This window comes from Centroberyx affinis, unplaced genomic scaffold (assembly GCF_046629955.1).
Source record: "Centroberyx affinis isolate AG114_WGS23_722 - 3 ecotype Tasmania unplaced genomic scaffold, CSIRO-AGI_Caff_v1 ptg000952l_1, whole genome shotgun sequence".
NCBI lineage: Eukaryota > Metazoa > Chordata > Actinopteri > Beryciformes > Berycidae > Centroberyx > Centroberyx affinis.
The window spans coordinates 57,220-84,483 of record NW_027279526.1 but is presented as its reverse complement, the minus strand read 5'-3'; the positions used below and the strand labels follow the sequence as shown (position 1 = coordinate 84,483).

At 42.4% G+C, this 27,264-nt stretch overlaps 1 protein-coding gene across 2 annotated transcripts; it reads right to left on the bottom strand.

The window, feature by feature from the left end:
• Positions 1-794: 794 nt before the first annotated feature.
• Positions 795-26,808, bottom strand: rnf19a (ring finger protein 19A, RBR E3 ubiquitin protein ligase). 2 transcript variants are annotated; one of them, XM_071522104.1, is made up of 11 exons: positions 26,692-26,808; positions 14,441-15,333; positions 10,138-10,346; positions 9,589-9,733; positions 8,875-9,037; positions 8,619-8,733; positions 8,235-8,396; positions 6,353-6,572; positions 5,641-5,784; positions 5,223-5,357; positions 795-5,171 (listed from the first exon to the last, which is right to left on the bottom strand). In XM_071522104.1, exons 2-11 carry the CDS (start codon positions 15,052-15,054, stop codon positions 4,505-4,507), a joined length of 2,574 nt encoding a protein of 857 aa, XP_071378205.1. In that variant the 5' UTR covers positions 15,055-15,333; positions 26,692-26,808; the 3' UTR covers positions 795-4,504. The 2 variants fall into 2 exon arrangements, with proteins under 2 accessions (XP_071378205.1, XP_071378204.1); XM_071522103.1 differs by having other exon boundaries at positions 795-5,357.
• Between the last annotated feature and the right edge of the window lie 456 nt (positions 26,809-27,264).

Below are 27,264 nucleotides of genomic sequence, written 5' to 3'. Positions count from 1 at the left end.
TGTTGGTCATTGTTTTAGGACAGAAAAACGCTGCACTGTTTCTCAGATTTCTTCAGCTAATTCAACACAAAGCTGCTGTCCCACTGAGCTTTTCTAGATCCATGAGCTCCAAATGGGAGAACACCAACACAAATTTTTCACCCCATCCTCTAGATTTGAATGGGACGGTGAAACCTACTTGGAACTTAAGACGGAAAAATAACAATTTATCCCAATTAAATTATCCTAGAAACGATCCTGTTTTCTCAAAGCCCGACTTTGAGCTCAAAAGGCTGTTACTTTACTGATGTAAGGGAAATATTCTGCTACTGAAGTTAGGGTTACAGGTTACTTTATCATGTACTGTATGATTCTGGTCTCAGGTCCAATCTTGAATGTAACCAAGATGATTGTGTGTGTGTGTGTGTCTATAGGTGTACAGTATTTATTTTGGCAAGCTTCTGATCATGAAATCTCAACAAAATGAAGAAACTGTTGATCTGAGGCTTAACCTTTCAAAAGCATTGCTTCATGGAATGCGAGAGCATGTAATGTATGTATGTAAATAATTTGAATGCAAATGTAAATAATAAATTGCATTGTGGACGCTTTGATATGGCTGAGTCCGTAAGACTTTCATATTGCTTGGGTAAACTGAACGTTTAGCCAGATGGACTAAAACATCAATAAAATCAATTTTTCTGCTGTTTTTTTAGTTCATTTGTAAAAATGGAAACAATTCAAAGGTCAGTGGAGCTGTTCAATTTATGACAGAAGACATTAAATCATCAAAATATACAAACAGAAAGCTTGACTGAGAATTTTATTGTTTTAGGATATGCATTTACATGCACATTATAAAGCAAAAAAAAAATGGAAAGAATGTTTTTTTCAAAATACCATAAGCTCCTTTTGAAGAAGTTAGAAAATAGACCTGGCACTAGTCTTCAAATAATAATATAAAACTCACAGAACTTGAACAGGCATTTTCAACAGAGGGAACAAAAACAGGGCAGGAATAACCTGCGGAGTCTGATTTGCTGCTGAGGAACGAGATTCAAATTCACTGCAGTTGCAGGACACACACCAAAAAGTAGATCAGTGTATACTCTCAGATACTCACGATGCTGTTGGTCGCTTTGGATAAAAAGTGTTTTTATTGCCAGTAGGAGCCGTCTAACAATGCATGTGAACCCCTCACTAGCTCTGTGATCACTGTAGATCCAGCATGAAAAAGCTCCGGGGTTGAACAGTGAAAACGGCTCGACCTCCTTCCCTTCAGGAGGCTTTGGCTACTATAGTGAGGCATTTTTAAAACACAGTCATTCTAAAAACTCTTTTAACCCAAAGATCTACATAAATGCATTTTGGTTTATGTGGTTATAACAAAGAATTGCCCAAAACTCAGGTTTAACCCAGTGTGGTGTATTGCCATGGCTTTGTACAGGCAAGGGAAGCCATTTTGTGACCTTATGTTGTGGTTCTGACTAGACCAAAGTAGATTTTAAAAAGCAGATCGTTCATCCAATGGGAGAAGGGCTGAGGTACCATCTACTCCATTAACAGCTCTGTTAAGTGTTGTAGTCTAAATCTTAGCAGCCTGAGTGCAGTCTTTGGTAGGCCAAACCAGGTGGATGAGTGAGTATTTAGCATCAGGCTTGATGCCAAAAGCATTTTACGAGACAAACATAATTCATTCTCTCATGACTTTTATGTTTATCATTTGAAGACACACAGGAGGAGGAAATGGAAAGAAAAAATAAACCATATTCCCCAAAAGGCACTGCGAGTCCAACAAATATATAAAATCAGTTGCATCCATCATTTGCAAGGTATTTAGAAAACAACCTTAATACACAGTCAGAAATACAACCAAAGCCTCTGAATCAAAAGTTATATATATATATATATATATATAGTTTTCTGACAGTATTGAGAGAGTCGAAAACTTTATCACCATCATTACCATACATCCACTATAAAATGTTACATCAATGAAAAAGATTAATCAGCCTTAAAGGAATACACTGACGTTTTGGCAAATAAGCTCTTTGATAAACCTATGTTGTCCAACCAAAGGATTGGTGGTAGCAGTAATCCGTCTCAACAAAACTCCTTGCAATCATGTCGTATCTAACCAGTCCCATCATCTCTGACATATCATACGATAGCTTGATATTTCTTTGTGGTTCTACGCTCCTATGCAACTCAAAACTGCTCAAAAATGGTGTTGAGACTGAACAGTTAAAAAGTTGCTTTGCCCGGCAGATGTGGTTCTTTGCCACAAACATTTGCAAAATACACTATAGCTCCAAAAGCTGTGCTGAGTTTACATTATTTCATTCTGCAAGCCATAACACTACAGGCTACAAAATGAAGAAAATGACCAAACTTTGAGATAATACGATGTGGGCCCAAACGCTGGCATATCCACCCCAGGGGGAAGGGGGTGAAACTGGTACCAATCTTGAAACTGCACAGCTTAAAGTTGATCATAGAGCTTATTTGCTATAGTGTGGATGTCTTCCATTGATCGGACACATCCGCCCTTGATCAGTTACTTGAATGCTTGAGTTCTCATACAGAACACATGGAGAGGTCAGACGCCCATATTTACACTGGTGAAAAAAATGTGGCTTTTCATGTGGCTTCAGAAAGAGCTCTAGCTGAAAAGAGATATTTTTTAGTAGTATCAACTGGAATGTGGAGTTGAATCTATTACCACAGGCTGGAGACAGATTCAAAAACAGATTCTGTCTGATAGCTAGCGGGGGTTTGCATCATGACACTGATGTAAAATTATAGACCTTTCCTTGTTTCTCCATGACTATGGTAGTGCACTTCCATTTATGCACACATTTTGTCTGTACTATGTTTCATCTTAGAATTGTTCTAAAAGGATGAATAGTCTGGTGATAAAAAACCAGGAAAAAAAATGTACTTCCTTTTTAATCTTTATACATGCAGAGATGATTTGTCAGAAAGGCTATAGTGTCAGATTAAGAAATAGTGTCTGTGTTCTAAACATTTTGAATTGACCCTACCCTGGTAAACCTTATATGGACTTGAAGTAAAAGTGGCCATTGTGTTTAAAAACAACTGCTAGCCACCATCTAGTTGAATGAATGTGTGGTAAATATGCTCTAAAATACATTCCATTTGATGTCTGTTAATAGACCCATTTTTTGATATTCCAAAAACAAAACTGCAGTGGAAACTCTTGGTTGCACATGCACAGATGCAAAGACAAACATAAAACCATTTTTTTTTTTACCAGTGTAGGGCAGGACTTCAGAAGGCTAAGTTTATGCAAGACGGCAACTATGCTTTGCTTTAGCTCATACTGTCACAATAGATTCATCAATTTCTCTTAGATGTATAATAAAATTTGAGGAGGAAGGGCTACGGTCTGATTTTGCACTGAGGCCTCGTCAACCCAGCTCCCCACCAATTACACTAAAAACACAAGTTTGGACCCAACACAGGGCTTCAACACTAAAACCAACTTTCCCAAAATGGAAAATAAAACTGAACATACAGAACAAAAAAAAAAAAGAAGTCACATTTTAAACAAAAGTAACAATAATTATTTTTTATAGATGATCGTGGAAAAATACAATTTGCTACTGACTGGTCCCTCTTAGGTTTTGACGTTCGACGGAAGGCTCAACAGTCCTTCTGTGGTGTTTGCCATGCCACTAAGGAGTCACAGAGGATAGATAAGTGGCACAGCGGTGGACCATAGTGATGACATCGTCATCTCTCAATCTCATGCAAACCCCTAAGAAAACCAGATACTTGCAGATCTGAGAAAACAGAATAGGGTTAAGCAGTGTGATAGCAGCTCAGTTTTACTATTGGATAAAATATCCTATCCAGCTTTATCAGTTCTGCTTTCCTCAAGTATCAAGAAAGTGTGTGGGAACTGCCTTGGGGTTGGTATGGGATTCAGAAGATCATTCAGGTGTATTGATTAAAAAATTGATTCTTACAAACTCATTTTGGTGGCTCTCTGAGGGAACTTTGCAGATCATCATAACAGCTGGATAGGCTAACATAGCCTTCTGTAGTATCACACAACACTGATAATCCTGCTTTACACCTGTCCAAATACATTCAGCTCCACCTACTACAGGCCTTGCTGCTCCAGTTGATGTTTCAACCAATAGGCTGAGACTTCTGGTCTTCACATGACTGCTCGTCCAATCAATAAAGAGCAGAACCAACCAATCTGCTTCGACCTTACTGGGCCTTTTCTTTCTTATTCACCAATCTCTCACCAACTTCATCCTCAACCTTCTCTGTCACTACGTAGACTCTGACATTCACATAATATTTTTGCCTCCACAGCAGACAAAAATAATTAGAATCAAAATTAGACTTTTAGCCTTAAACCTCACCACCAGCTCCCGAAATACAAGGGGTGCTTCATTCGCACTAAGAGTGCGGTTAGCATGTGAGTTAAGGCTAACTGAGCTAGCAGTGGTGACACAGCCAACACCTGCTGGACTGAAGCACAGTTCCTTTAGATATCCGTCTGTATGCAGCGCCTCCTAGTCGGGCTTACAAGCTGTACGGCAGTGTTGTTGTTGGTCTCTTTTAGGTCCTCATCCTGCTCTGGCTCCACAGAAACAGAGTCTGGCTCTGCGTCCGTCACAACACCCGCACCCTCCTCAGTGATGTAGAGAAACGTCCCTCCACCGCCCCCTTCTGCTGAAGCAGGGCCGGGCGATGACGACATGTGGTGAGCGAAGGCAGGATGGCCGGTGTGAGACGGGAAATGCTCCAGACGATCGTGCTCCACCTCGGGCATGGGGGTGACGGTGATGTCACTGAAGGTGGCGAGGGGACGAGGGTGGGGGTCCACCGGGCCGGGGCAGGGGGGAGGCGCCGGTCTTGAGGTTTCGGGGTCTGAGCAGCTGAACTCGGATGAGAAGTGGCTACAGTGCGAGTCAGCGACCGACGGCAGGCTGCCGCTCAGGGAAGGCGAATCAAACTCAGAGGAGTTTGTGCTGCGCTGCTCCAGGAGCTGAGCGTCCATGTCTTCCCGTGTCTCGTTAATTTTCGTTTCCCCTTTGCTGCTGCCGCTGGCTCTCTTCCAGAGCTTTCCTTTGCTTTTCTTACCCCCCGAAGAAGAGGAAGAGGAGGAAGTCGATGGCTCCTGTGACCAGCGGGACGAGGGGCAGCAGTGGCTGTCGTGGTGATGCGCACAGCAGCAGGTGGAGGGGCATGAGCATGGGCACGTGCCCCCGCCGACACCTCGGAGGCCTGCAGTGCTGCCGCTACAACTGGCTTCATCCAGGCTGCTGCTGGCGCTGCAGTGACGCATTTTCTCCTGTTTGGACTCCACATCTGCCTGCACCTCCAGACTGTTGTCTCTGCAAGACAATAAATCATGAATGAACTCAAGTAACTCAACGACAAAAGAAATCCTGAATTTAAATCTTCCTTCTTGTACTCATCTCGTTTTATTGTTTCCATGTGCTTGTCTAAAACTGTGTGCATGCAGTCAACTTCATGTGGGTTTTTTCCAGATGTGATGTAGCAATAGCAGGAGCCACGACAAGCATTTCCTTCAAACATGTTGAGCGCAGGTTGCTCCACAAAAGCCACTGTGAAAAACTAGGATGTAAGTAGGATGAGTAAACTTGGATTGCTGACCTTTCCAGAGGCATGTAGGCATTAAGGATGGATCCAGCCATGGCTTTGGTGCTAGCGTTGTCACTGATTGTCCCCAGGCTGACAGTCGCTGACTCTCCACTCAGACTGCACCGCTCCTTCTGCACATCGGCCTGCACCTCCAACCTGGGCACAGACAAACTAGGAACTTTAGTATCCTACATAATCATTAAACACTGCATGAGTCACACTACATCTGTCTGAGTCTGCCTTATTTAGTCTAGGAGGAGATAATTATAGATATTATGGAAAGGTTTTCCAAGACAAGTCATGAAATGTCTCCATTAAGACTTTTTGAACAATTTATATCTCACAATAATCAACAAGATCCTCTCAATAAATTGCCCTTCCTGATCCTGATCTCTTAGTTTGGGATATTAGTGGCAAAATCCAATCTCAATATCTTGCACACAAGCATCAACATGTATGTAGTCTGTGTAAATGAGCAGAAAACTTTTTTGCAGGTCAAACTACCAAACATGGTCATGTTTATGCCTCTTTGAAAACAGCTTTAAAGCTATAATCTTCACTATATCTTGTCATTAAACAGAAATCTTTGATGCTATGTGTGACAAATCATAGTTCTAGGTCTTACTTGGGAACTATTACTACAATGTGCAGCATATTGTGAAAGACATTAAGCATTTTTATTGGTCAGACACAACAACGGAGGTAGAGATGTCCAGTCCGTTACCTGTTGTAGCAGCTGCCAGACAGGCTGCCGGTGATACTGGCCCCGGCGAGGGCCGTGGTGCTGGCGTTGTCGCTCAGGTTGTCTCGCTGTGTGGAGCTCATGCCACAGCGCTCCATGTGGCTGCCGCTGGCACTGAGGCTCAGGCCCGTCAGACCGCCCACGCTCGCCCCGTCCCCCAGGCTGGGATTGTTGAGGCGCGTCTCTGCCACCGAGGTGGTGTCTAGGGAGTAAGGGGGACCAGAGAACTGCTTTGTCGATTTATTCATTTACAGAGGTGTTTGACTGACAAAACTTAGAGACAAAACTTAAGAACTGAGGAGAAACAAAATGGGAAGGTGGTAAAAGAGGGAAATGGGGCAAAATGATGGGGAGAGAAAGCCAGATTGAGCAAGGAAGTAAAAGAAGGAGCAGACAACCCAAGAGAAATGGAGGTATTGGTCCTGAGTTTAGCATTTTGATTCATATTAAGTATGAACAGATATAATTTCAATTTTCAAACAGTTATATCAACGACTTTATTGAAAGAGTCTTAATATAGGCTTTGAAATTCATACTGGAATAACACACTGATGAATGCAGACGTGTAAATATTTGTCATCTTGTCTCACACCTCGTGTTCCTGGAAAGGTCAAAGTCTCTGCTGCCATTTGGATACATAATTATCATTCAGAGTGTTGACAGAAGCTGTGAGAAATGCAATCCCTGTCTCCCTCAACACCTCTTGGGAGAGCGGTGAGAGTTTGGCCTCACACCGGCGTCGGCTTGGCAGTGACAAACACACGCTGACAGGAAAGACTGCTGAGACTGGGCCAGTCATTTCACACCGTATCACACCTCAAACACTTGTCTACGTCTCGCATCAACTGCCCTGGCACCCCGCGCACTATGAATCATATGCGCACACACACACGCACACACACACACACAGGCACTGACAGATGCAGGTGTACTCATGCATGCCATGCACCCACTTGCATACACACAAATATGCGAGCACAAACACGTACTGCAAACCCGTATACTGAGGCGGATTGTTGCAAAACAGTTACTGCAAAATCCTCTGCAAGCTCTGACACACACACACACACACACACAGCCCGTGGGAAAGGAGAAAAACAAACTAGTGATCAATGTTTTCAACTATTCACTTATCAAGTCATTTCAGGATTTAATTGATTGTATTGACTAAATTGGAAAATACATTTTAGAAGGAACACTAGAGGAAGGGGTGTTGGGGGTCTCTTGGGTTCTTGTCGATTCTAGTCTGGTTGTAGCTCTGAATGGTCTCGCTCTGGGGGCTTAAAGGGCAACATTTGTATGCAAACCACGTGGCACGGTACACCTATGGATTTTTCTTCATGTAGACAGTCCTCCAAATACTTAGCAGCTGTGTTAGATATCTTAATCCCAGGATGGAGCCTATAATAACAGCATTGAAGAGGTTGCATTACAGGGTTGTGTCAACTGCGTCTCTTGAGTAGGATAACTTACTTGTGAATAACCTTTTGATGATATTGAATGAAAGACAACCCATGTTGAGTGGAGAGACAAGAGGCTGAGCAAGAAAGATTGAAGATGGGTGACAAGAGATGAACTGAATAAGAACGCAAGAGAGAGGCAGGAGGCAAAGCAGATGGAGAGAGAGAGAGGAATACATGCAGCAAGAGTTCAAAGCACAGAGAGGGGCAATGGGTTTATATTGGTATGAGAGTCTATTATTAGTATTAGTCTAGTATTAAAGCTTTCTTTTAATCTGATGCAATGTTTCATTAATTCCTGAGCTGCTTTTGCTTGTAGTTTGGCCTCTTGTTGGGTACGTTTTCTTTCATTCATGCTCATTTATTTTTCCCAGTCAATCAATCAATCAATCAGAGATGCTCACCTGTGGCTGCTGCCCCGCTTCCTATGTTGATGTCATTTTCATCATCAAACTCTATTCGCACCCCTTTGCCATTGCCGGCAGACACTCCACAGCCACCGCTCCGGCACAGTGAGATTGGAACAACTCCGTAGACGTACGCCAGCATGATGGGCACACCAATACCTACGGGACGCAGGTAAACACACACACACACACACACACACAATTTTCTCCATTTACCAACACACTTTTCAGTGGTGATTTTGGCAGCAGTGGAAGTTGTACACAAGCAAAATTGTAAGCAGTAAAAATATATATGGACCCTTCCCAAACATCCTAAAATGAGTTGAGAGAGACAGATAGTGAGAGGAAGGTGTTGAGTGAGTGAGAACAGTTGTTCCTTACCGACAGTGACTGCTGCAACCACAGGCGACACAATCACAGACAGCGTCACACCGCCAGCTATTACTAGGTTCCTCTTGTGTTTGGAAATATCTTTGCCCTCATAGCGGTTATGGATCTGTGGAGAAAATATTTTATTAATTAACTGAAAAAAGGTCTCCTGTCTTCCTCTCTTTTTTTCCAACTTTCTGAATAAACTGTTGGTTTGGAGCTCCTGCTGCTTTGTATCATACTTAATTTCCTTGGCGGTTGCTCTCACCTTTCTGCCCACGTAGACTGGGATGCCGATGATCATGGCCGGGATGGCGATGCCGGCAATGAGGGCGATGCCCACAGGAGCGCCCACCAGCGTGCCCAGCTGCCACAGAATCTTCTTCTTCCTGCTCCAGGGCTTCTTTCCCCAGAAGGTGCAGCCTGACGGACTGAGAGATTGCGAGAGAGAAGGGAAGTGGGTCAACCAGGGCAGAGTGTGTGTGTGTGTGTGTGTATCATGGTTATAACAGCTTAATAAAATTGAGATAAGGCTAAAACCAGACATGAAAAAACATTGATGTGTGTAAAAAAATAAAAAAATAAAAAATAAAACTCAAAACTGAAACTATGATCTTTGCATCCAGAAGAAACAACTAGGAATGATAAAAGTATCGACTAGTAATGAATGGGTCACAAATCAATAATTAATATAATTGATACATAATATGATACATGATGATGAGACAGATGCTATCAACACAATGCTCACTGGGCCGAATGCTGAAGTTCTAAAATGAACTAAAATGTACTAAAATGAACTGAAATTACAAGTACCAACTAAAATAAAAACATTTCTGAAAAATAACAAACAAAATCAAAACTAAAACTTGAAAATTAACTCAGCAAACCAGCAAACAAAACCGAAATTCAATTCTATATCAAAACATTGAAAAGAAAACACAAAACTATAATAACCTTGCCACCTGTACAGGGTTCTCACCTCAGGTAGTGCAGGTCGGAGATCTCCTTCATGCAGAGCCAGCAGAACTCGCAGCCGCAGACAGCGCAGGTCATGTGATTACAGCTGCCGTCATTCATCTTGATGATGTAGGCAGCGCAGCGCGGACACGGCTTGATGTCATCACCTGGTGGAGAGGGGTTGGGAGGAGGCCAGAAATACATTTAGCATATTTATTGGTGTATATACTGTATATGAACATGTCTGTGCATAGTGTGAGAGTCTCTCACTTGCTTGATTTAATTATATGGATAAGGTTATGTGTTTGCTATAGGTGTGTAAGCCTAACAACAAAGCAGGTCAGGTTGGTGCGTGTGAATTTGTTTGTTTTTATACATTATTTAGATTATTTAACAGGGTTATAAACAAAAGTAAGTAACATAAAAAAAACAGAAATTTAAGAGGGGAGTAGGTTGCCAGGAGTTTTAAACGGTTTACATTTAGCTGAAAAAGGGGGATTAAGTTGTCACCCTCTCAATTTGCCTGCAATATACTATGCATGGTGCGTGTGTGTGTGTACATGTATGTTACCTGCGGCTCCACTTTCTTGGCTGTAGCTGAGGGAGGAAGACCTGAAACTCCTCAGCCGGAGGTTCTGGGCCCGCTGCTGCCGTGCCGCGTCACATGTCTGGTTGGGATGCCACAGCTGCTTGCAGTGGTAGCAGAACTCCGTTCCGCAGCCCTCACGCCCACAGGTGATCTTTGGACAGCTGGCACAGCCGAAGGCGATGACTGCGTACCTGGGAAGAGGAGAAATGGAGCCAAAATGGTGGTCAGCTGTCACTGGTAGGAGAGCACACATGTAGGACCAGAGCACAACACCAGGGGGCAGAAGGTCAAAATGGCAGTTCTTGTTATATGGGTATTGGGCTTGGGAGGAGAACAAAACTAAAAGAGTGGATGAAACTCAGGAGTAAATTCTGGTGTGTTTCACGCAACATGAATACACATGGAGAGTGAACGCCACAGTGATTAACACCTTGAGGAATCCACAAGGCAGCGTTTATTAAAACCAGGAAATAGGCCGGCTTTACCTGATGATTTAATCAATGAGGTGTAACACAACCAATCAATAACGTCACCAAGTTCAATAGTGGCACCATCAGTTCTGCATGACTACATGTCTCCATTTGCCTCCCTCATCAATCATTACAAATTATCAATTTGATTGCCATTATGAAAATTACATGGAAGAGTGGAGAGCAATTCCAGTGTTTTCTTACAACATGCAAATCTAATACACTGGGGTCACTAATGAGAACCATAACCCAGGCAGTTTGGCCTGGCAATGAAAAACCCACACTAATAGCAGTCATTTACATGCTAACACAATTATTGCCTCTAACAAATGCCTCTTCTATCTGTGCAATCAATTTAAATCTTTAAAGCTGCTGAAAGACAGCAAACATTTCTATTTGTGTTCCTCTGGTACAGATAAGGCACTGATTGCAGATACTTGTGTACTTATTATAAACTGACAGCAGACCTAAGATACAAAGAAGCTAAAAGGCTAAAAGGATTTTGATTAAATTAATATATTCCGACCTGAGTTAAACCCTGAGACTGTTGCAGCCATTCAGAGCCTATGACCACTAACTCCCCACTCTATCCCCATAGTATGGTTGGCATGGAAACATTACGAGCAAGCGATGAGGAAAAACAAACACTCTGGCTGATGTATGTACTGGACAATGTGTGACAACTCACTAATGGAACATGAGTGTACGCAAAAGCAAACAAGCCCAGTGTGAATTATCAACACGGAGAGTCTGCAGCTCGTCAGTCCGAGGTTTAATATGCGGCAATGGCTGCTTTTCAATCTCTGTAAATGCGTGTGTATCCTCAGGTAACTCTGCAGTGTCAAGGCTGGAAGGAAGATGCTTATTAGGCTAATGCATCTGCTACATCTGCCCAACAGTTCTTTATTCTGGTGGAGCTTGTTGGACACTATCTACATTAGTCTAGCTTGACCCATCTTATTTACTAACATTAGTGGGGAAAAAAACAAAAAATGTGCACACATACACTCTAAAATGCTCTTTGCAGTTTAACTTGCAGTACAGATAAACAAAGTTCTACAGTAGTGGTACATCTTGTCAATGTGAAAGTTCATTTCAAACATTGCTCTGATTAGGAATGATATCAGGTTGATACCAAGTTAAAATGGGGTATCGGTGTCAGAACCTTTCTCCAATAATAAAACAAAATACTAACGGCTATGTTAACATGTCAGAAAACAAACCATAGTGATTTGATTCTCACATGTGGGAAGATGTTCGATTCTTCTGGAGAAAACAGATTTCATTTTTGTACAATGACCCAAAATAATGACTTCAAGATGTGTGTGTGTTCCCTGCAGCCATCAGCTGATCCACTCAAACACTGTGGACATGTACTGCAGTAGCTAAATTTATGAATGTTGTGCATTATTTGTGCACACCTTCCCAGATACTACAGATTACTTATAAATTATTAGTTTCAGCTTTAACAATACAGTTTTTGCTCTCCATCCTCTTCCTTCCTAAATAATACGGATAGAATTCCCAGTATATTTTACAATGGTTTCCATTACAAAAACAAACGGGAGCTCTGATGTCAGATTAAGGTAACAAGTAACTAGTATAGGTGCATCCCTAGTGATATACGTGTCTGTGTGTGTGTGCGTGTGTGTGTGTGTGTGTGTGGACAGCATATACCTACAAAACATTCAGTCTAGACAGTTTTCAGACAGTCTCCACTAACACCTAGGTGAGACAAGCTGATGGCAACTGGTGTAAAGGTAAGAGTGTGTGGGGGAGAACTGGTTCTGTTATGAACTGGACGAGGCTACTTGTTGCTATTAGCACTGTCCTGAGCTAATATAATGTATAATCATAATGTACTGGTGTAAGAATTAAATTGGTGTAAGATTTTAACTTTTGCTCTATGTGTCTCCAGCATCTAAAGGTGGGATCATTGGCCTACTATAAGTACAGCTGCAAAACTATACAATATTTGTGAACTTGAGGAATTGATTTTAATTTACAGAAAATTTGCATCACTCTCAATTATAGAATATTAATGGTAATACAATGAAGAGGTCTTTGGCTATGTGGTGGTGAAATCATCAGAAGGTATTGCCCTCAGAAATGGGTATCGCTTTCCTTTTTGCGTTTTTTTCTGACTATGTCTTCTATTTGAAACCAGCTTGCACTATGTCCTTGTAGTTGTACCTGTCATGGTAAAACAAGGGTGATGACATATTTAAGTTGTTTGAAAGGGACTCGAATTGACTGATAATGTGAGGTACTTTCCAGTTTCAAAGTTTCAATCAGAACCTAACTGCAGTTGACAATTTAGATGTGTGTTCTTGCAGCCAAGGCATCCGCCACCACTGTCCTTTTGAAAATGCGACAGAAGAATGTGAAATCACATAAGAGCTGTGCAACACGGCCCAATAGCCTGGGAGGAGAAGAGGGCAATTATACAACAGTAAAGAGAGAGAACATTAACCAGTGGAGTGTGTGGCAGTGAGCCAGAGCTAAAATGATTGGAGGATGAGAGCCAAAAGAGTTGAAACAAACCGATGAAAGAGCCATTATTCTAACAGACAGGGTCACTAGAGTTGATGCACTGTATGCCAACATAGCGGAGAGCTTGTGAAGGGTACACTATTATTGAGTTCAGCAACCACTCAAAACCAAACTAATGATGACGTGACTAAATGCACGTATGGGCATTGCTGCACCAAAAAAAAAAAAATTCTCCTGGATCAATAGAGTATCAAAACCATCTTTTTTGAGCAGTTGTTAAAGGATTTGTTCAGGGTTTGAAGAAGCCCATCTGAAGCTAATAATTTCAACTGCTAAACGCTCACAATTTCTGGTTCCAATATCTGCGAAACAAAAAACAGGGAGGCAAATCGCTCCCAGGTCATGATAACTCAGATAGGCTTTGTAAAAAGCCAAAACCATCCATTTACTGACATTTTAGGAATTTAGCTAAATGTAGAGTGACTTACAATGAGCTCAGTGACACTTGAACAAAACACACGTTGTTCATGGGCACATTTGGCTGTTGTCAAACCTGTGACTGTTTAACACGCCACCATGTCACTCCTTGCATCATGCCACAATTTGATAGCATTAGGCATTATTATATTATATTATATTATTTTATTTATCACACACTCTTTGCTCATATTAACAGGTCTATTACTCATACAGCTTAATATTTTTAACTCAGGCATCAATAAGGAACTACATAAGCTGCTGTTCTCTGTCTACCTTAATGTGAAAGCCTTGTCTGGGGTGACGAGAACTTCAAAGGCCAGATTACAGCCTTGACGTTTGCTTGATTTAGTAACTATGCTATTTTTGGGACTTGTGTATTGGTTCCATCAAAAGCATGCAACATCAAGCACACTTCAAATAACCAAAATAGAAAAGCCAAAATAAGAGTCTATAATATTATAAGTTATGACTATGTTGAAATAATCTCACAGGCCTGACATGTTTATGGCGAACTTGGCTCATTCAGTGCATTTCAGTATGATTTATTGCTATGAATGTTAGATGAACAACACTCCTTCCTACTGCTGAGTTGCACTCCATTGTGCACACTCCATGTCTTGATTGTGAAGAGAACTAAAACTTTCTTTAACCCATCTCCTTACCTCCGTCTCCCTGTCATCACTGAAGTGATTTTAATCAGTGAAATCAATAAGGACTCACAGCTTTCACCTGGATTCACCTGGTCAGTCTATTTCATGGAAAGAGCAGGTCGCCCAAATGTTTTGTCCACTCAGTGTGTATACCTAATTTCATAGATTCAGAGTTTGATCTTAGTTTCTTACCCGCAGTCCGGGGCAGGACACCAGCGGCAGTCAGGGTCGGCCACCAGCCACCTCCTCAGCATGAACTCCTCGTACTTCTCCATGAGCGCCCGGTCGCCCAGGATCATCCGGATGTCGTGGGGATTGAAGCGCTCCGAGCACTCGGGGCAGCTGATGTTGACGCGTGACTCTGAGATCTCGATTCGCAGGTACTGGCGCAGGCAGTCTGCACACGAGCGGTGGTGGCAGGTCATGATGTCCGGGAAGCGCTCGCGGGCGTGGCGCAGCAGGCACAGTGGGCACTCCAGCAGGTCGGATGGAGACCCAGACGCCGACGATGTCGATGCCACACCCGGCACAGAATGGGCAGAGGTTTTATCATGGGACGTCTCAGATTGGACACTTTCGGTGCTGGCGATGCCATCCACCCCACCCGCAGCCTGGAGGGCCCGGGACTTGCGCTTGGGGTCACGGTCAGGCCGGCGGCGTCGACCAAAGAGCGAGTGGAGGGAGAGGCGGCGCTTCTTGGGGGTCTTCCTGACTGAAGGGAGGCTGACAGAGGAGGCAGCGGAGTGCAGGTCTCGCTCTGAGCCCGAGCTGCCATGATGCTGCTGCTGCTGGCGCAGGCTGCTCATCACGCCAGAAGAGGCACCGCTGGTGCTAGGACCAGAAACAGTGCTCACCACATTAGGAGAGGAGACGGGGGAGGGAGATGGGGAGAGGGGCTGGGGTTGAGGGGACAGGATGGTCAGAGGGAGGGGGGGGGGGCTAGATGGTCGTTAGCTAGGACATGGTGGCTAGAAACTGATTTAGGAGGTCTGGGGTTTTGTGGTGTGGTCTGTCCCTCGTCCAAATCACAGTGATAGGAGTGGGATCTGTTGATAGGCTGGCTGGGTCAGAAGTGAGACAACAACCTGAGAGAGAAAAAAACAGAGGAGAAAAAGATCAGATACTGAACCCAAGCTCTGAGTGAGGGGTGCATCTAATATTCAGCTACAGAATCAGAATCAGTTGGAAATGTAGGTGTCCATCAGGCTGCATGAAAGCTCATCAACTGGAGATACGACATTAAAAATACAACAAAATCTAAGACAAGAGAAGGGAAATTATAACTCCACTAATTTCACCCTAATTGATATCCATCTCCCGTGTTTTACCTCAGTACCACAAGCACACACAAACACACCTGACAATCTCTCTCCAACTCTCCCTCCAATTCATACAGCCATCGCATCACCAGCATCATGTACCTCTCTGACACCAGGATATAGTTAAAGAAAAGGCTTTAGTAATCAGTCAGAGGTTTTACTTGTCTGTCACAACAAGGCCTTTCCTTTAATAATTAAGAGTTTCCTGGCAGACTTCAGAAAGTTTTTTTCTCAGGCGTGTCTGAGTGTGTGTGCGTGCATGTGCATGTGTGTCTGCTGTGATAAACAACTGCAGACTTTCCCTAGAATGTGTATTAGTCCAGTGCAGGCGAAGTAATATATTTTTCCACCATAGGGTGCAGCCACAGTTGTGTGTCTATGTGCTTCTAGAGCAGCCACACCTTGGTTCAAGTGCTTTAGCATACTCTTCTCATTTTACACAATATAAAAGAAGTAGCTGTGTGAACAGCTGAAGGACAACTCATCACTGGTAGGAGAGATATTTAAAATGATAAATGCACTTTTAGTGAATGTCTAGGACAACTGAATTAAAGGTAAAAAGCTGAAATGAAAGCTTGATGATGCTGGACAGAATCCAAAAACAGAAAAGTGTGTGTGTTTATGTATGTGTAGGGAAGAGGGGGGTATACTGGCTTTCTGAGAGCTGATAGACCCCAGCTAATGAAGTTCCATGATTTAGATAAGCATCTGCTCTGGACTGATTCCTATGGAGACCAACTGATCAAAACACCAGACTAAACTGACTGCTGATGTCTTTGTGGCAGATGATACGACATCACCGCTTGCAGCACTTAAGCATTTAACCCCAACCTTCAACAGTGGCACCTGATGCTGTGCTGCTGCCAAAATAACTTCATGTGTACTCTATGCAAGTATGAAATTTGGTAACCTGTCAGCAGAATCAATGCTGATTCTCAAAGGCTGGCCAATAAAGAGAATTAGATTACACTGTGGAAGAGCTGTGTCTGTCTTTGTGTGTGTGTGTGTGTGTGTGTGTGCGCCTGTGTCCCGAGTGAAGAGACACTGTGTTTATTTGTGTCCTCCAATTCGTCCAACTAATCTCTCATTTGGAAGAGAACAGAACACAACACTGAGGACAAAAGACTGACACGGACAACTGGAGCAGCGGGTATCCAAACACAATCTGGTATCCAAACACTGGCATTCTGTGCATGCGGGTGCATCTCCTTAGACTATAACGACAATTTGACTGTGGGGCACACACACAGATTACAGTCTGTTTAGGCCACTTATTCCATTTTGGCATAGTATCCCCTCCAATCCAATAAAGCACATCTTTTGGCCTGGTTAAGAGATGACACCCTTCTTTAGTTCACCTTTGGCTGCATTTGAAACCACATTCCATAAAACATTCTGTGCATGAAAACAACATTCCATATTTGTGTGATACAGCTAGGCCGCGCCTTCCCTCGTCCAGACGCCTACTAATCCTCAAAACACTGTAGTGACGGATTTATCTTCTTTCAAAATCCCCAAACTTGACACCAAATAAGCTATATGGAGGATGGAGACTTCCCCCCTGCTTCCACATGCTACAGCCCTCTCATGTGTGTGTGTGTCTTAGGGGACTGAATTTAGGAAAATTCCACTGGGAGCCAAAAGGAGACCGATTAACAAGCTCACTGCAAATCTCCACTGGGGCAGGAATCCTGCGAGGCGCACGCACACACACACACACATAACCTACAAACCTTAGTCTGACTGGCTGCGGTTCTCCTCCCCCCAAGATCAGATGCAGGCAGCAGTTAAGTTTTACTGGAGCTAGTTTAGCTTGAGTGGAGAGTTTAAAAAAAATAAATAAAAAAAGGGCTTTTGCTTCACAGCCAGAAGCCACATTCAGTCTGGTAGTGGACTGCAAATGTTTGGATGCTGACCCTGCAGCCCCCTGCACATCAGACACATGAATCTGAACCAGATAATACTACTAATAAGCACTCCTGGAGCTGAGGGATACAGTGCCTTACCCAAGGACACTCAGCAGCGCGGACACTTGCCAAAATCGTGGCTTGAACCCATGTCTCCCTAATCACAAGTCGTCACCCTGCTGTCCACAATAGCCTCATAAGAGCGCCTACTGTTTGCTAGCAGCGGAGTATCAACACACATAAATAACCAACTCTATTGAACGATTTAGTTGGCAGATGCGTTAGGTCTACTGTCTTATGCAGTACTTCCAAGGTAAAACCAGGAGTTATCCCACTGACAGCACTCTGGTTCTTGTGTTAGGTATGTGCATGGACAGAACAGCAACTGGACATGGTAATTTTCTCAAGGCGGTAGTTGTTGGAAACCAACTGTCGTCTCACACCTAATGCTGAGGTCTGTGATTAGGCCTGAAAACATTCATTACATTTTAACAAGGTTGAACACAGTAAAACAGGTTACAAGTTTGAGAACAAAAATTCATGTAGAAGGCTGAAATGGAAAAACATGGCTGCACTTTGAATTACACATGGGAAATGGTCACAAGGAGAAATATCATATGAGAGGGACATAATACAGCCTACACCGAATAGTAGGAGTGTGTGAGATTGCATGGAAATGGGAATACTTGGAGCATAACATTTCGCTATACATGTCGGTTTATGTGAACCACTGTCATAGTCAGATTAAGGGCAATAGTCCCATTACTGTGTGCTTACAGAATGGTCAAAGAACTTGACGTCACACTAGTGTACAATGGAGTACTTTATACAGAGAAAAGATTTATAGGCATATTTCCAGTAAGGAAAATAAGGGGAGCTGTGTCTCTAAGTGTCTTTATCTTTAATGCAGCAAATAAGCCAGGAGCAAAAGAACAGGATAATAGCCCTAGCATTCACTCACAATCCTGATGAGGAATGCAGTTAGGCTACAACTTGGCATGATTAATGGTTGGAAACAGGATTCAAAACAAAAAAGTATAATTTGATGCAAACAGGATTGGCATGGCAAAATGGTTGCTAGGAGAGTAAATTCAAAGATTCAAAGTAATGTTGGGCTATATGGTCAACCATGAGCTAAAGATAAATTAGATGCAAAAGTCAGCTCATTAAGTGAGGAAAAAAAATGTAATTGCATCTCATCAAGCCATCAGCATGGCAGCCACGTTGTAAAGGATAATGTTGTTTAATTGGTGGTTTTGAAAGTTTAAGAGTGACATTTCAAAACCAAACCCTGCATAAAACATCTGACAGTTAAGTCACACAGCACAAAGGGTGTGTCTTTAAATGGAAAAAAAAAAACAATCCACCAAAAATATTGCATACCTTAATCTCACGGTCTTGGACGGTCTTGATTTGTATGTGAACAAGTCTCTCCAACAGCGAGAAATAAGAAAGCCAATGACTCTCTAGATGATGTCATCAAGTGACACTTTCTAGAGCTGTTGACAGTGAATTGGAGGCCGACTGCCAGCAAGTGGACCGAGGGTGACGTCGCTGAGATTTGGATTAGAGCATTGGTTCTCTGGTTTCTACTAACCCTAGCCAGAACTGTCCAAAATTACAGGAATAACATATATACTGCATAACTTGTTCTGTTTTAGGCACAACTTCATTTAGGATGGCATAATTGCAATTTACATAACAAGATCAGCAATATGATGTGGTGCAAATCACAAGGGGACGCAGGAGAAAATGCCAGGAAGGACTGATTTACAAGAAGCAAAAACAACTATTGTTTTTAGTAAGCAATGACGTCAATTTGGTCCTGTGCAAAGTCCCATGCCCATTTCAAATAACCACTGCTTAGGCTGTCTAGTCCTGACTCCATAATGCTTCCCAACACAAGGAAAAGGCCTTCAACGATTGAAAAGCTGACAGAGGACAAGCTATCACAAGCTATCACACAACTATTCTTTCTGGCTTGAGAGTTGCGACACTGAGGTTTCTGTACCCACAACAAATCTAGCACCAAGTCTAGGACTATGACTCAGCATGGTATGGGTCACCCACTGAATCAGTGGATCACTCTGGGACAATAAAGACACAATGTCGCCACTGCCTCGGTAAAAGCTTTTGTTCGTGAGCTAAATCTGGTCCTCTGATAGTATCGTCGTCATTATGGGACAATCACAATGAGACAGACTGTGATGATTGGAGACGTGACGCAGCAACCTGTAAACCTGTACTGAAAAATGCAGCAACAGCCTTTCTTAAAAAAGGACTTACATTTATCTGGTGGTAACATCTCAATACTTACACATAGTTCACCAGTTAACATCTTATAAACTGCATCTTCAAAACAAGTTGCGTCAAGAAGAATGATCTTTGCATCAATGGCAGAGAATCCGACATCAGCCACTGAGTTCTCTCATGCGCCCTTTCAGCTGACACATTATTTCCAGTCCAGATCTTGGGTGTACCATGGCCTATCAAATACAGAGAATGCTCTTCTGTTGATTAGGCTAGTGACCATTGAAGATAATCGCACAGGTGAGCCTCTTCTATCACTGGCTAATGATAAGTCCCTTACCTCTTAATTCCATACAGGGAAAGTCCTCTGACTTGAAGCCTTGCACCATTACAAGGCTTGATGGTATATATGGGGCCGGTTAACTGAGTCATATGAGCAAGAGGAAACTTTAACAGGACCGAAGAGCAATTTCAAGCAACCGCGAGGCAATGTGAAATTACAATCCCGAGCTGTAATTAAACAAGAAAAGCCTGCCTCTGCGCTGTAGCTTGGCACACTAGTGAGAGTGAGTGGGACTTTCCATGTGACCGTGGTCAGTGTGTGTGTGTGTGTGTGTGTTTGGTGTGAGTGTGAGTGCGTGCACATGCATGTGTTTAAGTTCTGCAGCCCAAGGGCATTCACATGCGACCACGGCTCACACGTTGGGATGGCGGCCCAGTTCCTGAGAGAACCACAGGGCAGGAAGCCTACTGCGGCAGAATAAAGAACTGTTCGGACTCTCTGAAAAATTCAATCTTCCTTCCACCATCCCTCGAAAGAAATCGCTGAGCTTGCATCAGCTGATATGTAGGAGTGATGGACATTGTAATATGCTGTAGACCAGTGGTTCTCAACCTGAGGGTCAGGACCCTGCAGGAGATCACAGAAAGGTTTTGTGGCAGGGTCACTAGATGATTTATGCATTAAGAAAGAAAAACAGTAGTGTGGCACTCTGGCCTGCAGTGGTAATGGTTTTAGCAAGTATAGCCCTTCGGACCACAGAGCAATAACATGTTGGCTCCTGCAAGGCTCAAAACAAAATGTATTCAAGTTCCCATTGCCTGTGATTTTGAAGAGAGACAATTAGGCACATAACCAAATTCTAGTGGAACATTTAATTTTATAGGGTGTGATTGGCGCAAAGGCAGGGCCTTAGTCAAACCCTATTTCATAATTGCTATATGCAATTTTTGAAAATTTTAATAAGCTATACTCAGAACATGCCCTTCTCCCAAGCAACATCCTTTCCTGAATACTTTGAATGAGCAAAGTTCCACTGCATTTTGCTTCCAAAATTAATGGAATAGCTGTAGCCTATAAAACAAGGCAACAGTACACATTGCCCACCACCAATGATACAGTCCTTTCCTATGCCAATCAGCAACAAACATGTCACCTTGAATGGATACATTATACATATTTGTATAGAAGTGATAGTAGCTGTAAAGTATTCTATATAACTATAAACCACTGCTCAATGTTCAACGCCACAACTCGTAATTAATCTGTAAAGTACGTTTTTTGATTAAAATAACTCAATCATTAAGATGTGTATTGTGAATAGAATCAAGGTGTCAGCATGCATGAAAACACCAAAATTGCTTTTTCATCAAGATATTTTCCCTGGGGGAGCATGCCCCTGAACTCCTAACTGCCTAGAATTTCTCCTTGGCTGGCTACTTAATGTGCTTCTTTGTCAGAATGACTGCCGAAAGTAAAACTTCAGTGTTTTGTTCACTTGCTGTACTAAAAACGTACCTAAACTGGATTTCAACTCCAAGGTACATACCAAACTTTGTGTTTTGTGAACAGTTCCACCCCGAATACAGACATTTTATATTAAATTAAGGTCGATAATTTGTTCAATGACTTTCTTTTCTTCCTAACAGCAGGCTTTGCTGTGATGCTCTCTGTGACACTCCAATGCTTGGGTGACAATGTTTATCACCAATGGTGCATGCATGGACCTGGTTGGGTGATGCGGGAAACACAGCAGGAGTCCCTGCTGTGTTTCTAGCTGCTGAAGTCCAAATATAGGTGGGGATGATGTAAGCTTCCTGAGTTCTTGCTGGTTTGGTTATCTGTGCTTGATTACTAGCTGCAAAGAAAACCCTCTTAATTGCTTTTATTCAGGGCTGTAGGTAGGTCCAACAGTCACTAAACTGAGGCCTTTTAGGGCTATCATGCAGACAGTAAAGCCAACTCATGACATTCTATCATTTGTCTAAAACCTAAACTAACCTTTTAAATGATTCAATTCAAATCACAATGCTCTGGTCCCAACACAGGGAACAACTTGTAGCTCAAGGGTTTCTTCTACGCAGTGTTCCATCATGTAGGCTAATTTCCGGTGACATTCCAGCCAGAGGACAGACTTCCTGATCATGACAATGCATTCAGTTACTACGGCGTTGGACAGTGGAACAGCCCACAGGCTGGACACCAAGTTCTCTAGACAAGCTGGTTTGTTCTTTGGGCATTTTCCATTATTTTGCTTAGCTAAAGCATTGACAGAAGGGAATATATCAGCTCTTTTGTAACTGTCAGTGGCCGTCTGCAGTTTTAGACATTCCTGTGAAGCAAATGCACACCTGAAAAAAAAATCTTTGTTGTCATTAGCCTGCACAGTTTAGGCCAAATTCCTGTCAGCTGGACACCGAAATAACCCTGTAGTTTAATGAATCTCTATTTAGGCTGTCAACTGCCAGTAGTGTAGTAAGAATGCATGATCAAGAGTGAAGGCTGTGAGGCTGCTTTCAGCACTATTTACTAAACACTCTGATCTATAGCCAACAGGGCAAGGTACTTTTCCACCCCATCCAGCACACTATGCTGAGGCACTTGCTCCATGTGATCAGGCGATCATTGGTCCTACCACTGTCTGAAATTATTTTCTACTAAAAACTGCACATCATGTAAAAGTGCACAGCAAATATAAATGGTGCAATTCCAACATAGTACTGTATTTAAACAAGTTGTTCTTATGCCTGCATGACATAACTGGCCTATCTGTGTAATTACATGTTAGTGTGCGTTTGATGACTGAGGAGCTCATTCACCTACTGCCACTGGTAGAGCATGAAAAGTTCTGCTTTCTGAGAATTGTTGAAACTTGCTGGAACATTTAAGATGTCTAATTAAACTTAGGGTATTTCAACTCTCAGTTGCATTTTCCCCACATGGGAAACATTACATAGTGCAATAGCGTGATCTGTATCAGATACTTAGAAAAATTGACAGTTGGGCGTCATGTATACACTACCAACATTGTGCTGACTGCAGCAAATTGACTGATTGACTGATTGTCTGGCCCCTGACCCAGCAATTGACATTTTTTTGTCCTTTTTTTTCCTGATCGGGCAGTTGAGACAGTGGTCGGACAGTGATCTATTTAGAAATATTTGCCAATTATGATTGGTGGACGATCTATTGATGTACCCCTAGGAGAAACACTTAAAATATATAGCCTACTGTTTATGGATTGACAAGATGGCTAACTGGATGTTTTTTTCCGCTACACAAGCCAATGGAGAGAATGGAATACTGTCCATCTCTAAACAGTCTTTAGATTTGAGCCAATGTCACAAGAGGCCAAAGTGGGACACAGTAGAAAGCAGCAGCTATGAGAGGGAGTGGGTGGCATTGGGTGAATCCATCCCATCAGCCATCTACATCATGCATCCTCCAACCGCCAAACCCCGTGACAGTCCCCTCACTGTCTGTCCTTTCTGCCGGGGCTAAAGGCTTTTCACCCCAACCAGCGGGGGAGTAGGAAGCAGATGGGTGGTGGGATGGGGGAAACGGCCCTGTTCCGCTCCGCGCTACAATGAGGGAGGAAAAGAGACACCAACAGCTATTCACAATTCAGTGGCAGTGCTGGGGCTCGCTGTTCAATGAAAGCCACGGATGCACTGATTGACTGCACTGTAGCTTTGGAGCTGCTGCAAACATGTGTTTCGCTTATGCAGTGTTTCCTTGACATTAAGTTAGCTGCAGTGGCCCTCCATAGCTAGAAAATTGCCCCCACAGCTAAAACAACATTTTTAATACAAAAGGGGATTCACCATCTGGCCTTAACTATAAGTCAACCCCAAAAAAATAAATAAATTACAATTGCAATTATGGCACAATTGGCCATATATCATGATATAATTGTGCAAATAAGGATCATTCATACACTGTAACACAGAGTCTAAGAACAAACATTACCCCATGAAGATGGTTTTAGGCAAGTGAATATCTTTGGGACAGGAGATACCCTTGATTCCCAGACAGTTATCTCCATTGGGAGGCAATAAAGTAAACCTTAACTTTAACCTTAATTCTGTTATTATCCACATGCTCGTGGTTGTACATTAACCAAGCTGCTATTGACTCTGAAATGGCCGCTCGGAAGTACAGTGTGGATTAGTATGATATGTGTTATCTTGACTTGACCAAAACACCTGCCAGTTCATTCATATTTCCTCTGCCATTCTTTGGATTTAGACCTGATGGAACAGTGCTTTAAGATGACAGTCTCCCAGTGTGATAACACTTCATATTGGTCCCACAAACCATTCAGATCTTAATATCTGCTCTTTCCAGTTTGGACAGAGAGAAAGAAGCAGAGCTGGCTGTGCATTACATTGTGACTGAACTATCTGATGGTCACTAATGATGATCAATCTCACAGTCTAAGATTGGTCTACTGGAAATATTCCATGAGAAATAAGATATTGTGGTTCTGTGTTGCACCTGCACTGGCTCTGATGAGCAGTTTAAGGTAAATTAACCTGACTCAGACTAGAGGATTTTTGCCCTGATTTAGCTTAGATTTTCCATCCCACACAAATTTTCCAAATTAGGGGGAAAATCTCCAAGTCAGACATATGATGGATGTGTAATCAGTGCTGCGGCTCTCGTAGTGTGCGGGCCAAAGACTCCATCTGAACATCCCTCACCCTCTCTGATTGCAACACAGTTGGCAAAGCCGTTCGTTTGCAAACACAGGGGCGAGGTTATCGAACTCAACTTCCTTCCACATAGCCCTTGAACCTCAACTCAACGAGTTTCCTGAGCTTTGAGTTTAACTGTCAGCTACGCTCATTGACACACAGGATGAAAATGACAAGTCCTGTGTGTCAAGGTATGCGAAAACAAACATGAGTAGGCCCTTACATCACAGGTTCAAGCTCCTTCACAGGCAAATGACAGCTGCAAACATTCTGAGTTATGTAAAGTAAAAAAGAAGGGCTTACAAAACACAGGTCTTGTGTTATTTCAACCTACAGGGACATGTTTAAAAATAACCTACGTGTTAAAGATGTGCTAATAGAAACACACATTTAATATGTTTTGTCTCTCATCGAAATGTCCACACATAAAGCTAACAACAATATATCATTTGAACTAACAAAAGACAGGGTGTCACTATAGCAAAGAACATGACTCCAACCAGCTTTCAAGTCTAAGCTATTCTTCCTTACGGCCACACATGTGGTCTGTGTCAGTGTGTACTTGCCTAGGGAGTGTTCAATGCTAGTGACAGATCACTGGATAGAGAAATCTGTCAAGATGAATCATGCCACATCAACAAAAGCCTATAGGTCCCACAATTTACCCGTGTTCAACAACATCAGGTGCTTCACTCTCGTTAAGGGACCACTTTTCATTTAGTGCAGAGTGTGGATTCAGCAAGTCTGAGATTGGTCAGGTTAAACAGTAACAGGTCATTAGATAGGAGATAGCATGGGTCACTGACAGTGAGAGCTCCAATGAGGACTATTTGGGTTAATTTATCAAGCATGTTATGAAAGTCAAACAATAAATAAGGACTGTGTCCAGCAATGGGCATAAGCTATTCAGCAAAACATTGCCTGTGCCATATAATGTTGACAGAAACTTTGTACAGGTCTGTTTCCACTCATTACAAGTGATTACAATTAGAGAACCATGCTTATATATTTAGAAACACAACAACAAATTACACTTTCATGCAAGGTAGTTTGACTCAAAGGAAAGTACCTTTGTTTTATAGAAGCAATTCCACTATCACCTGATTAGCTAGACTCACACACTGCAAGTCAAGGGGAAGAATTCACGTTTCAATGCATACAACATACTAAATGTTAAGGAAATCAACTCAAATGCTGGCTTTGTCAAGCAAGACCTACTGGGACAGTCATAGAAACTGTATCACAATGACCTCTACAGCAATCAGACTACTAACCGTTGTTTGATTTGGCTTTATAATATGAATTCGTATGAATATAATAAGATTTGGCTTCCCTAGACCTGTGGTGATGGCTTATAATCGTGAGCATTCCATCTTTGTTGAAAGCAATAACTGATAAACATGGCTTGCCAAGCCCTAAACAGCTGTTAACAACGTTTGGTTGGAAAGATGTTGTGTGCAAAGTAAAAGTGAGGATATTAGGGTTAAATAGCCTCCCCACCCAACCCCAGAGGTCTGTTAGTGGGTTCGGGGCTGCTAGTTAAATTAGATAACTAACTAGAAGATTAAAACTGCACGACAATCGCAAAGTCATATAACGCTCAGGACAAATTCGTGTTTACAGTCCCCAGCTGGCTAGTGAACGATAGCCTGCTAGCTAGCTTAGACTGATTTGGCTAGCAGAGGCTAACGCATAACTTAATCGCCCAAAGAGTTGCTCACTAGCTGAGCTGTGGATAGGCTTGGTTTGTTTACTTGCCAGACAGCTAAAAGACAAAATGGTGTATCTAGCCAGCAGGAACATATAACTTTATCTGACAACAGAAAGGCATTCTGCTGATCCAGTGTCCGATAAGGAAAATTTACAAGCTAGCTAACAAAGCTGAAGCACTAGCTTCACGATAGCATCGAAGAGGAGGAAGTTCTGGTCTATATGATATTAACCTAGCTAGTTCTAGCTGTACGTTAAGCTAATTCTTGTACACACTTACCGTTTATTTTCCCTGATTATGTCTTTACTGCAAAGCAACGGTGTGTCCTGTTCTCTCCATTTGTCAGCGCGTAAAACCAAGGTGCCTCAGCTGGAAATTTGTTGCAGAAAACTTCGCTGAGCAGTCAAGGCAAATTCCCCGAGTCCCTGACTATTGTCAAGCCAAGGAATAATACAGAAACAACATCCTTACTTCCGGTTTGCAATGGCTCTTTTTTCAAAATAAAAGACCCCTCTGTTTTTTTTGTTTTGTTGTTTTTTTATCCAACGTACCAAAATTTAAATAAAGGATATATTTTGCGGGAGAAATAGTGGTAAACGAAAATAAAGTTGTGTTTCTCAAAGTTGATCTTCATTCAGGCCTGTGTAAAAGAACATACATATTAGATTGCAAAACAATCAAAAACTAAGACTGGAACACAAAACTCATACCAGACAACTCATACCAGACAACAAGTCTACTGCTGCTAACGGTTTGGTAAAAAGACCATCTTTGGTACAGCACATTCTTTTGCACTTTGGAATGTAAGGAATGAACCCTGATCCCAAAACAACTGTCTTCTTCTTCTTCTTG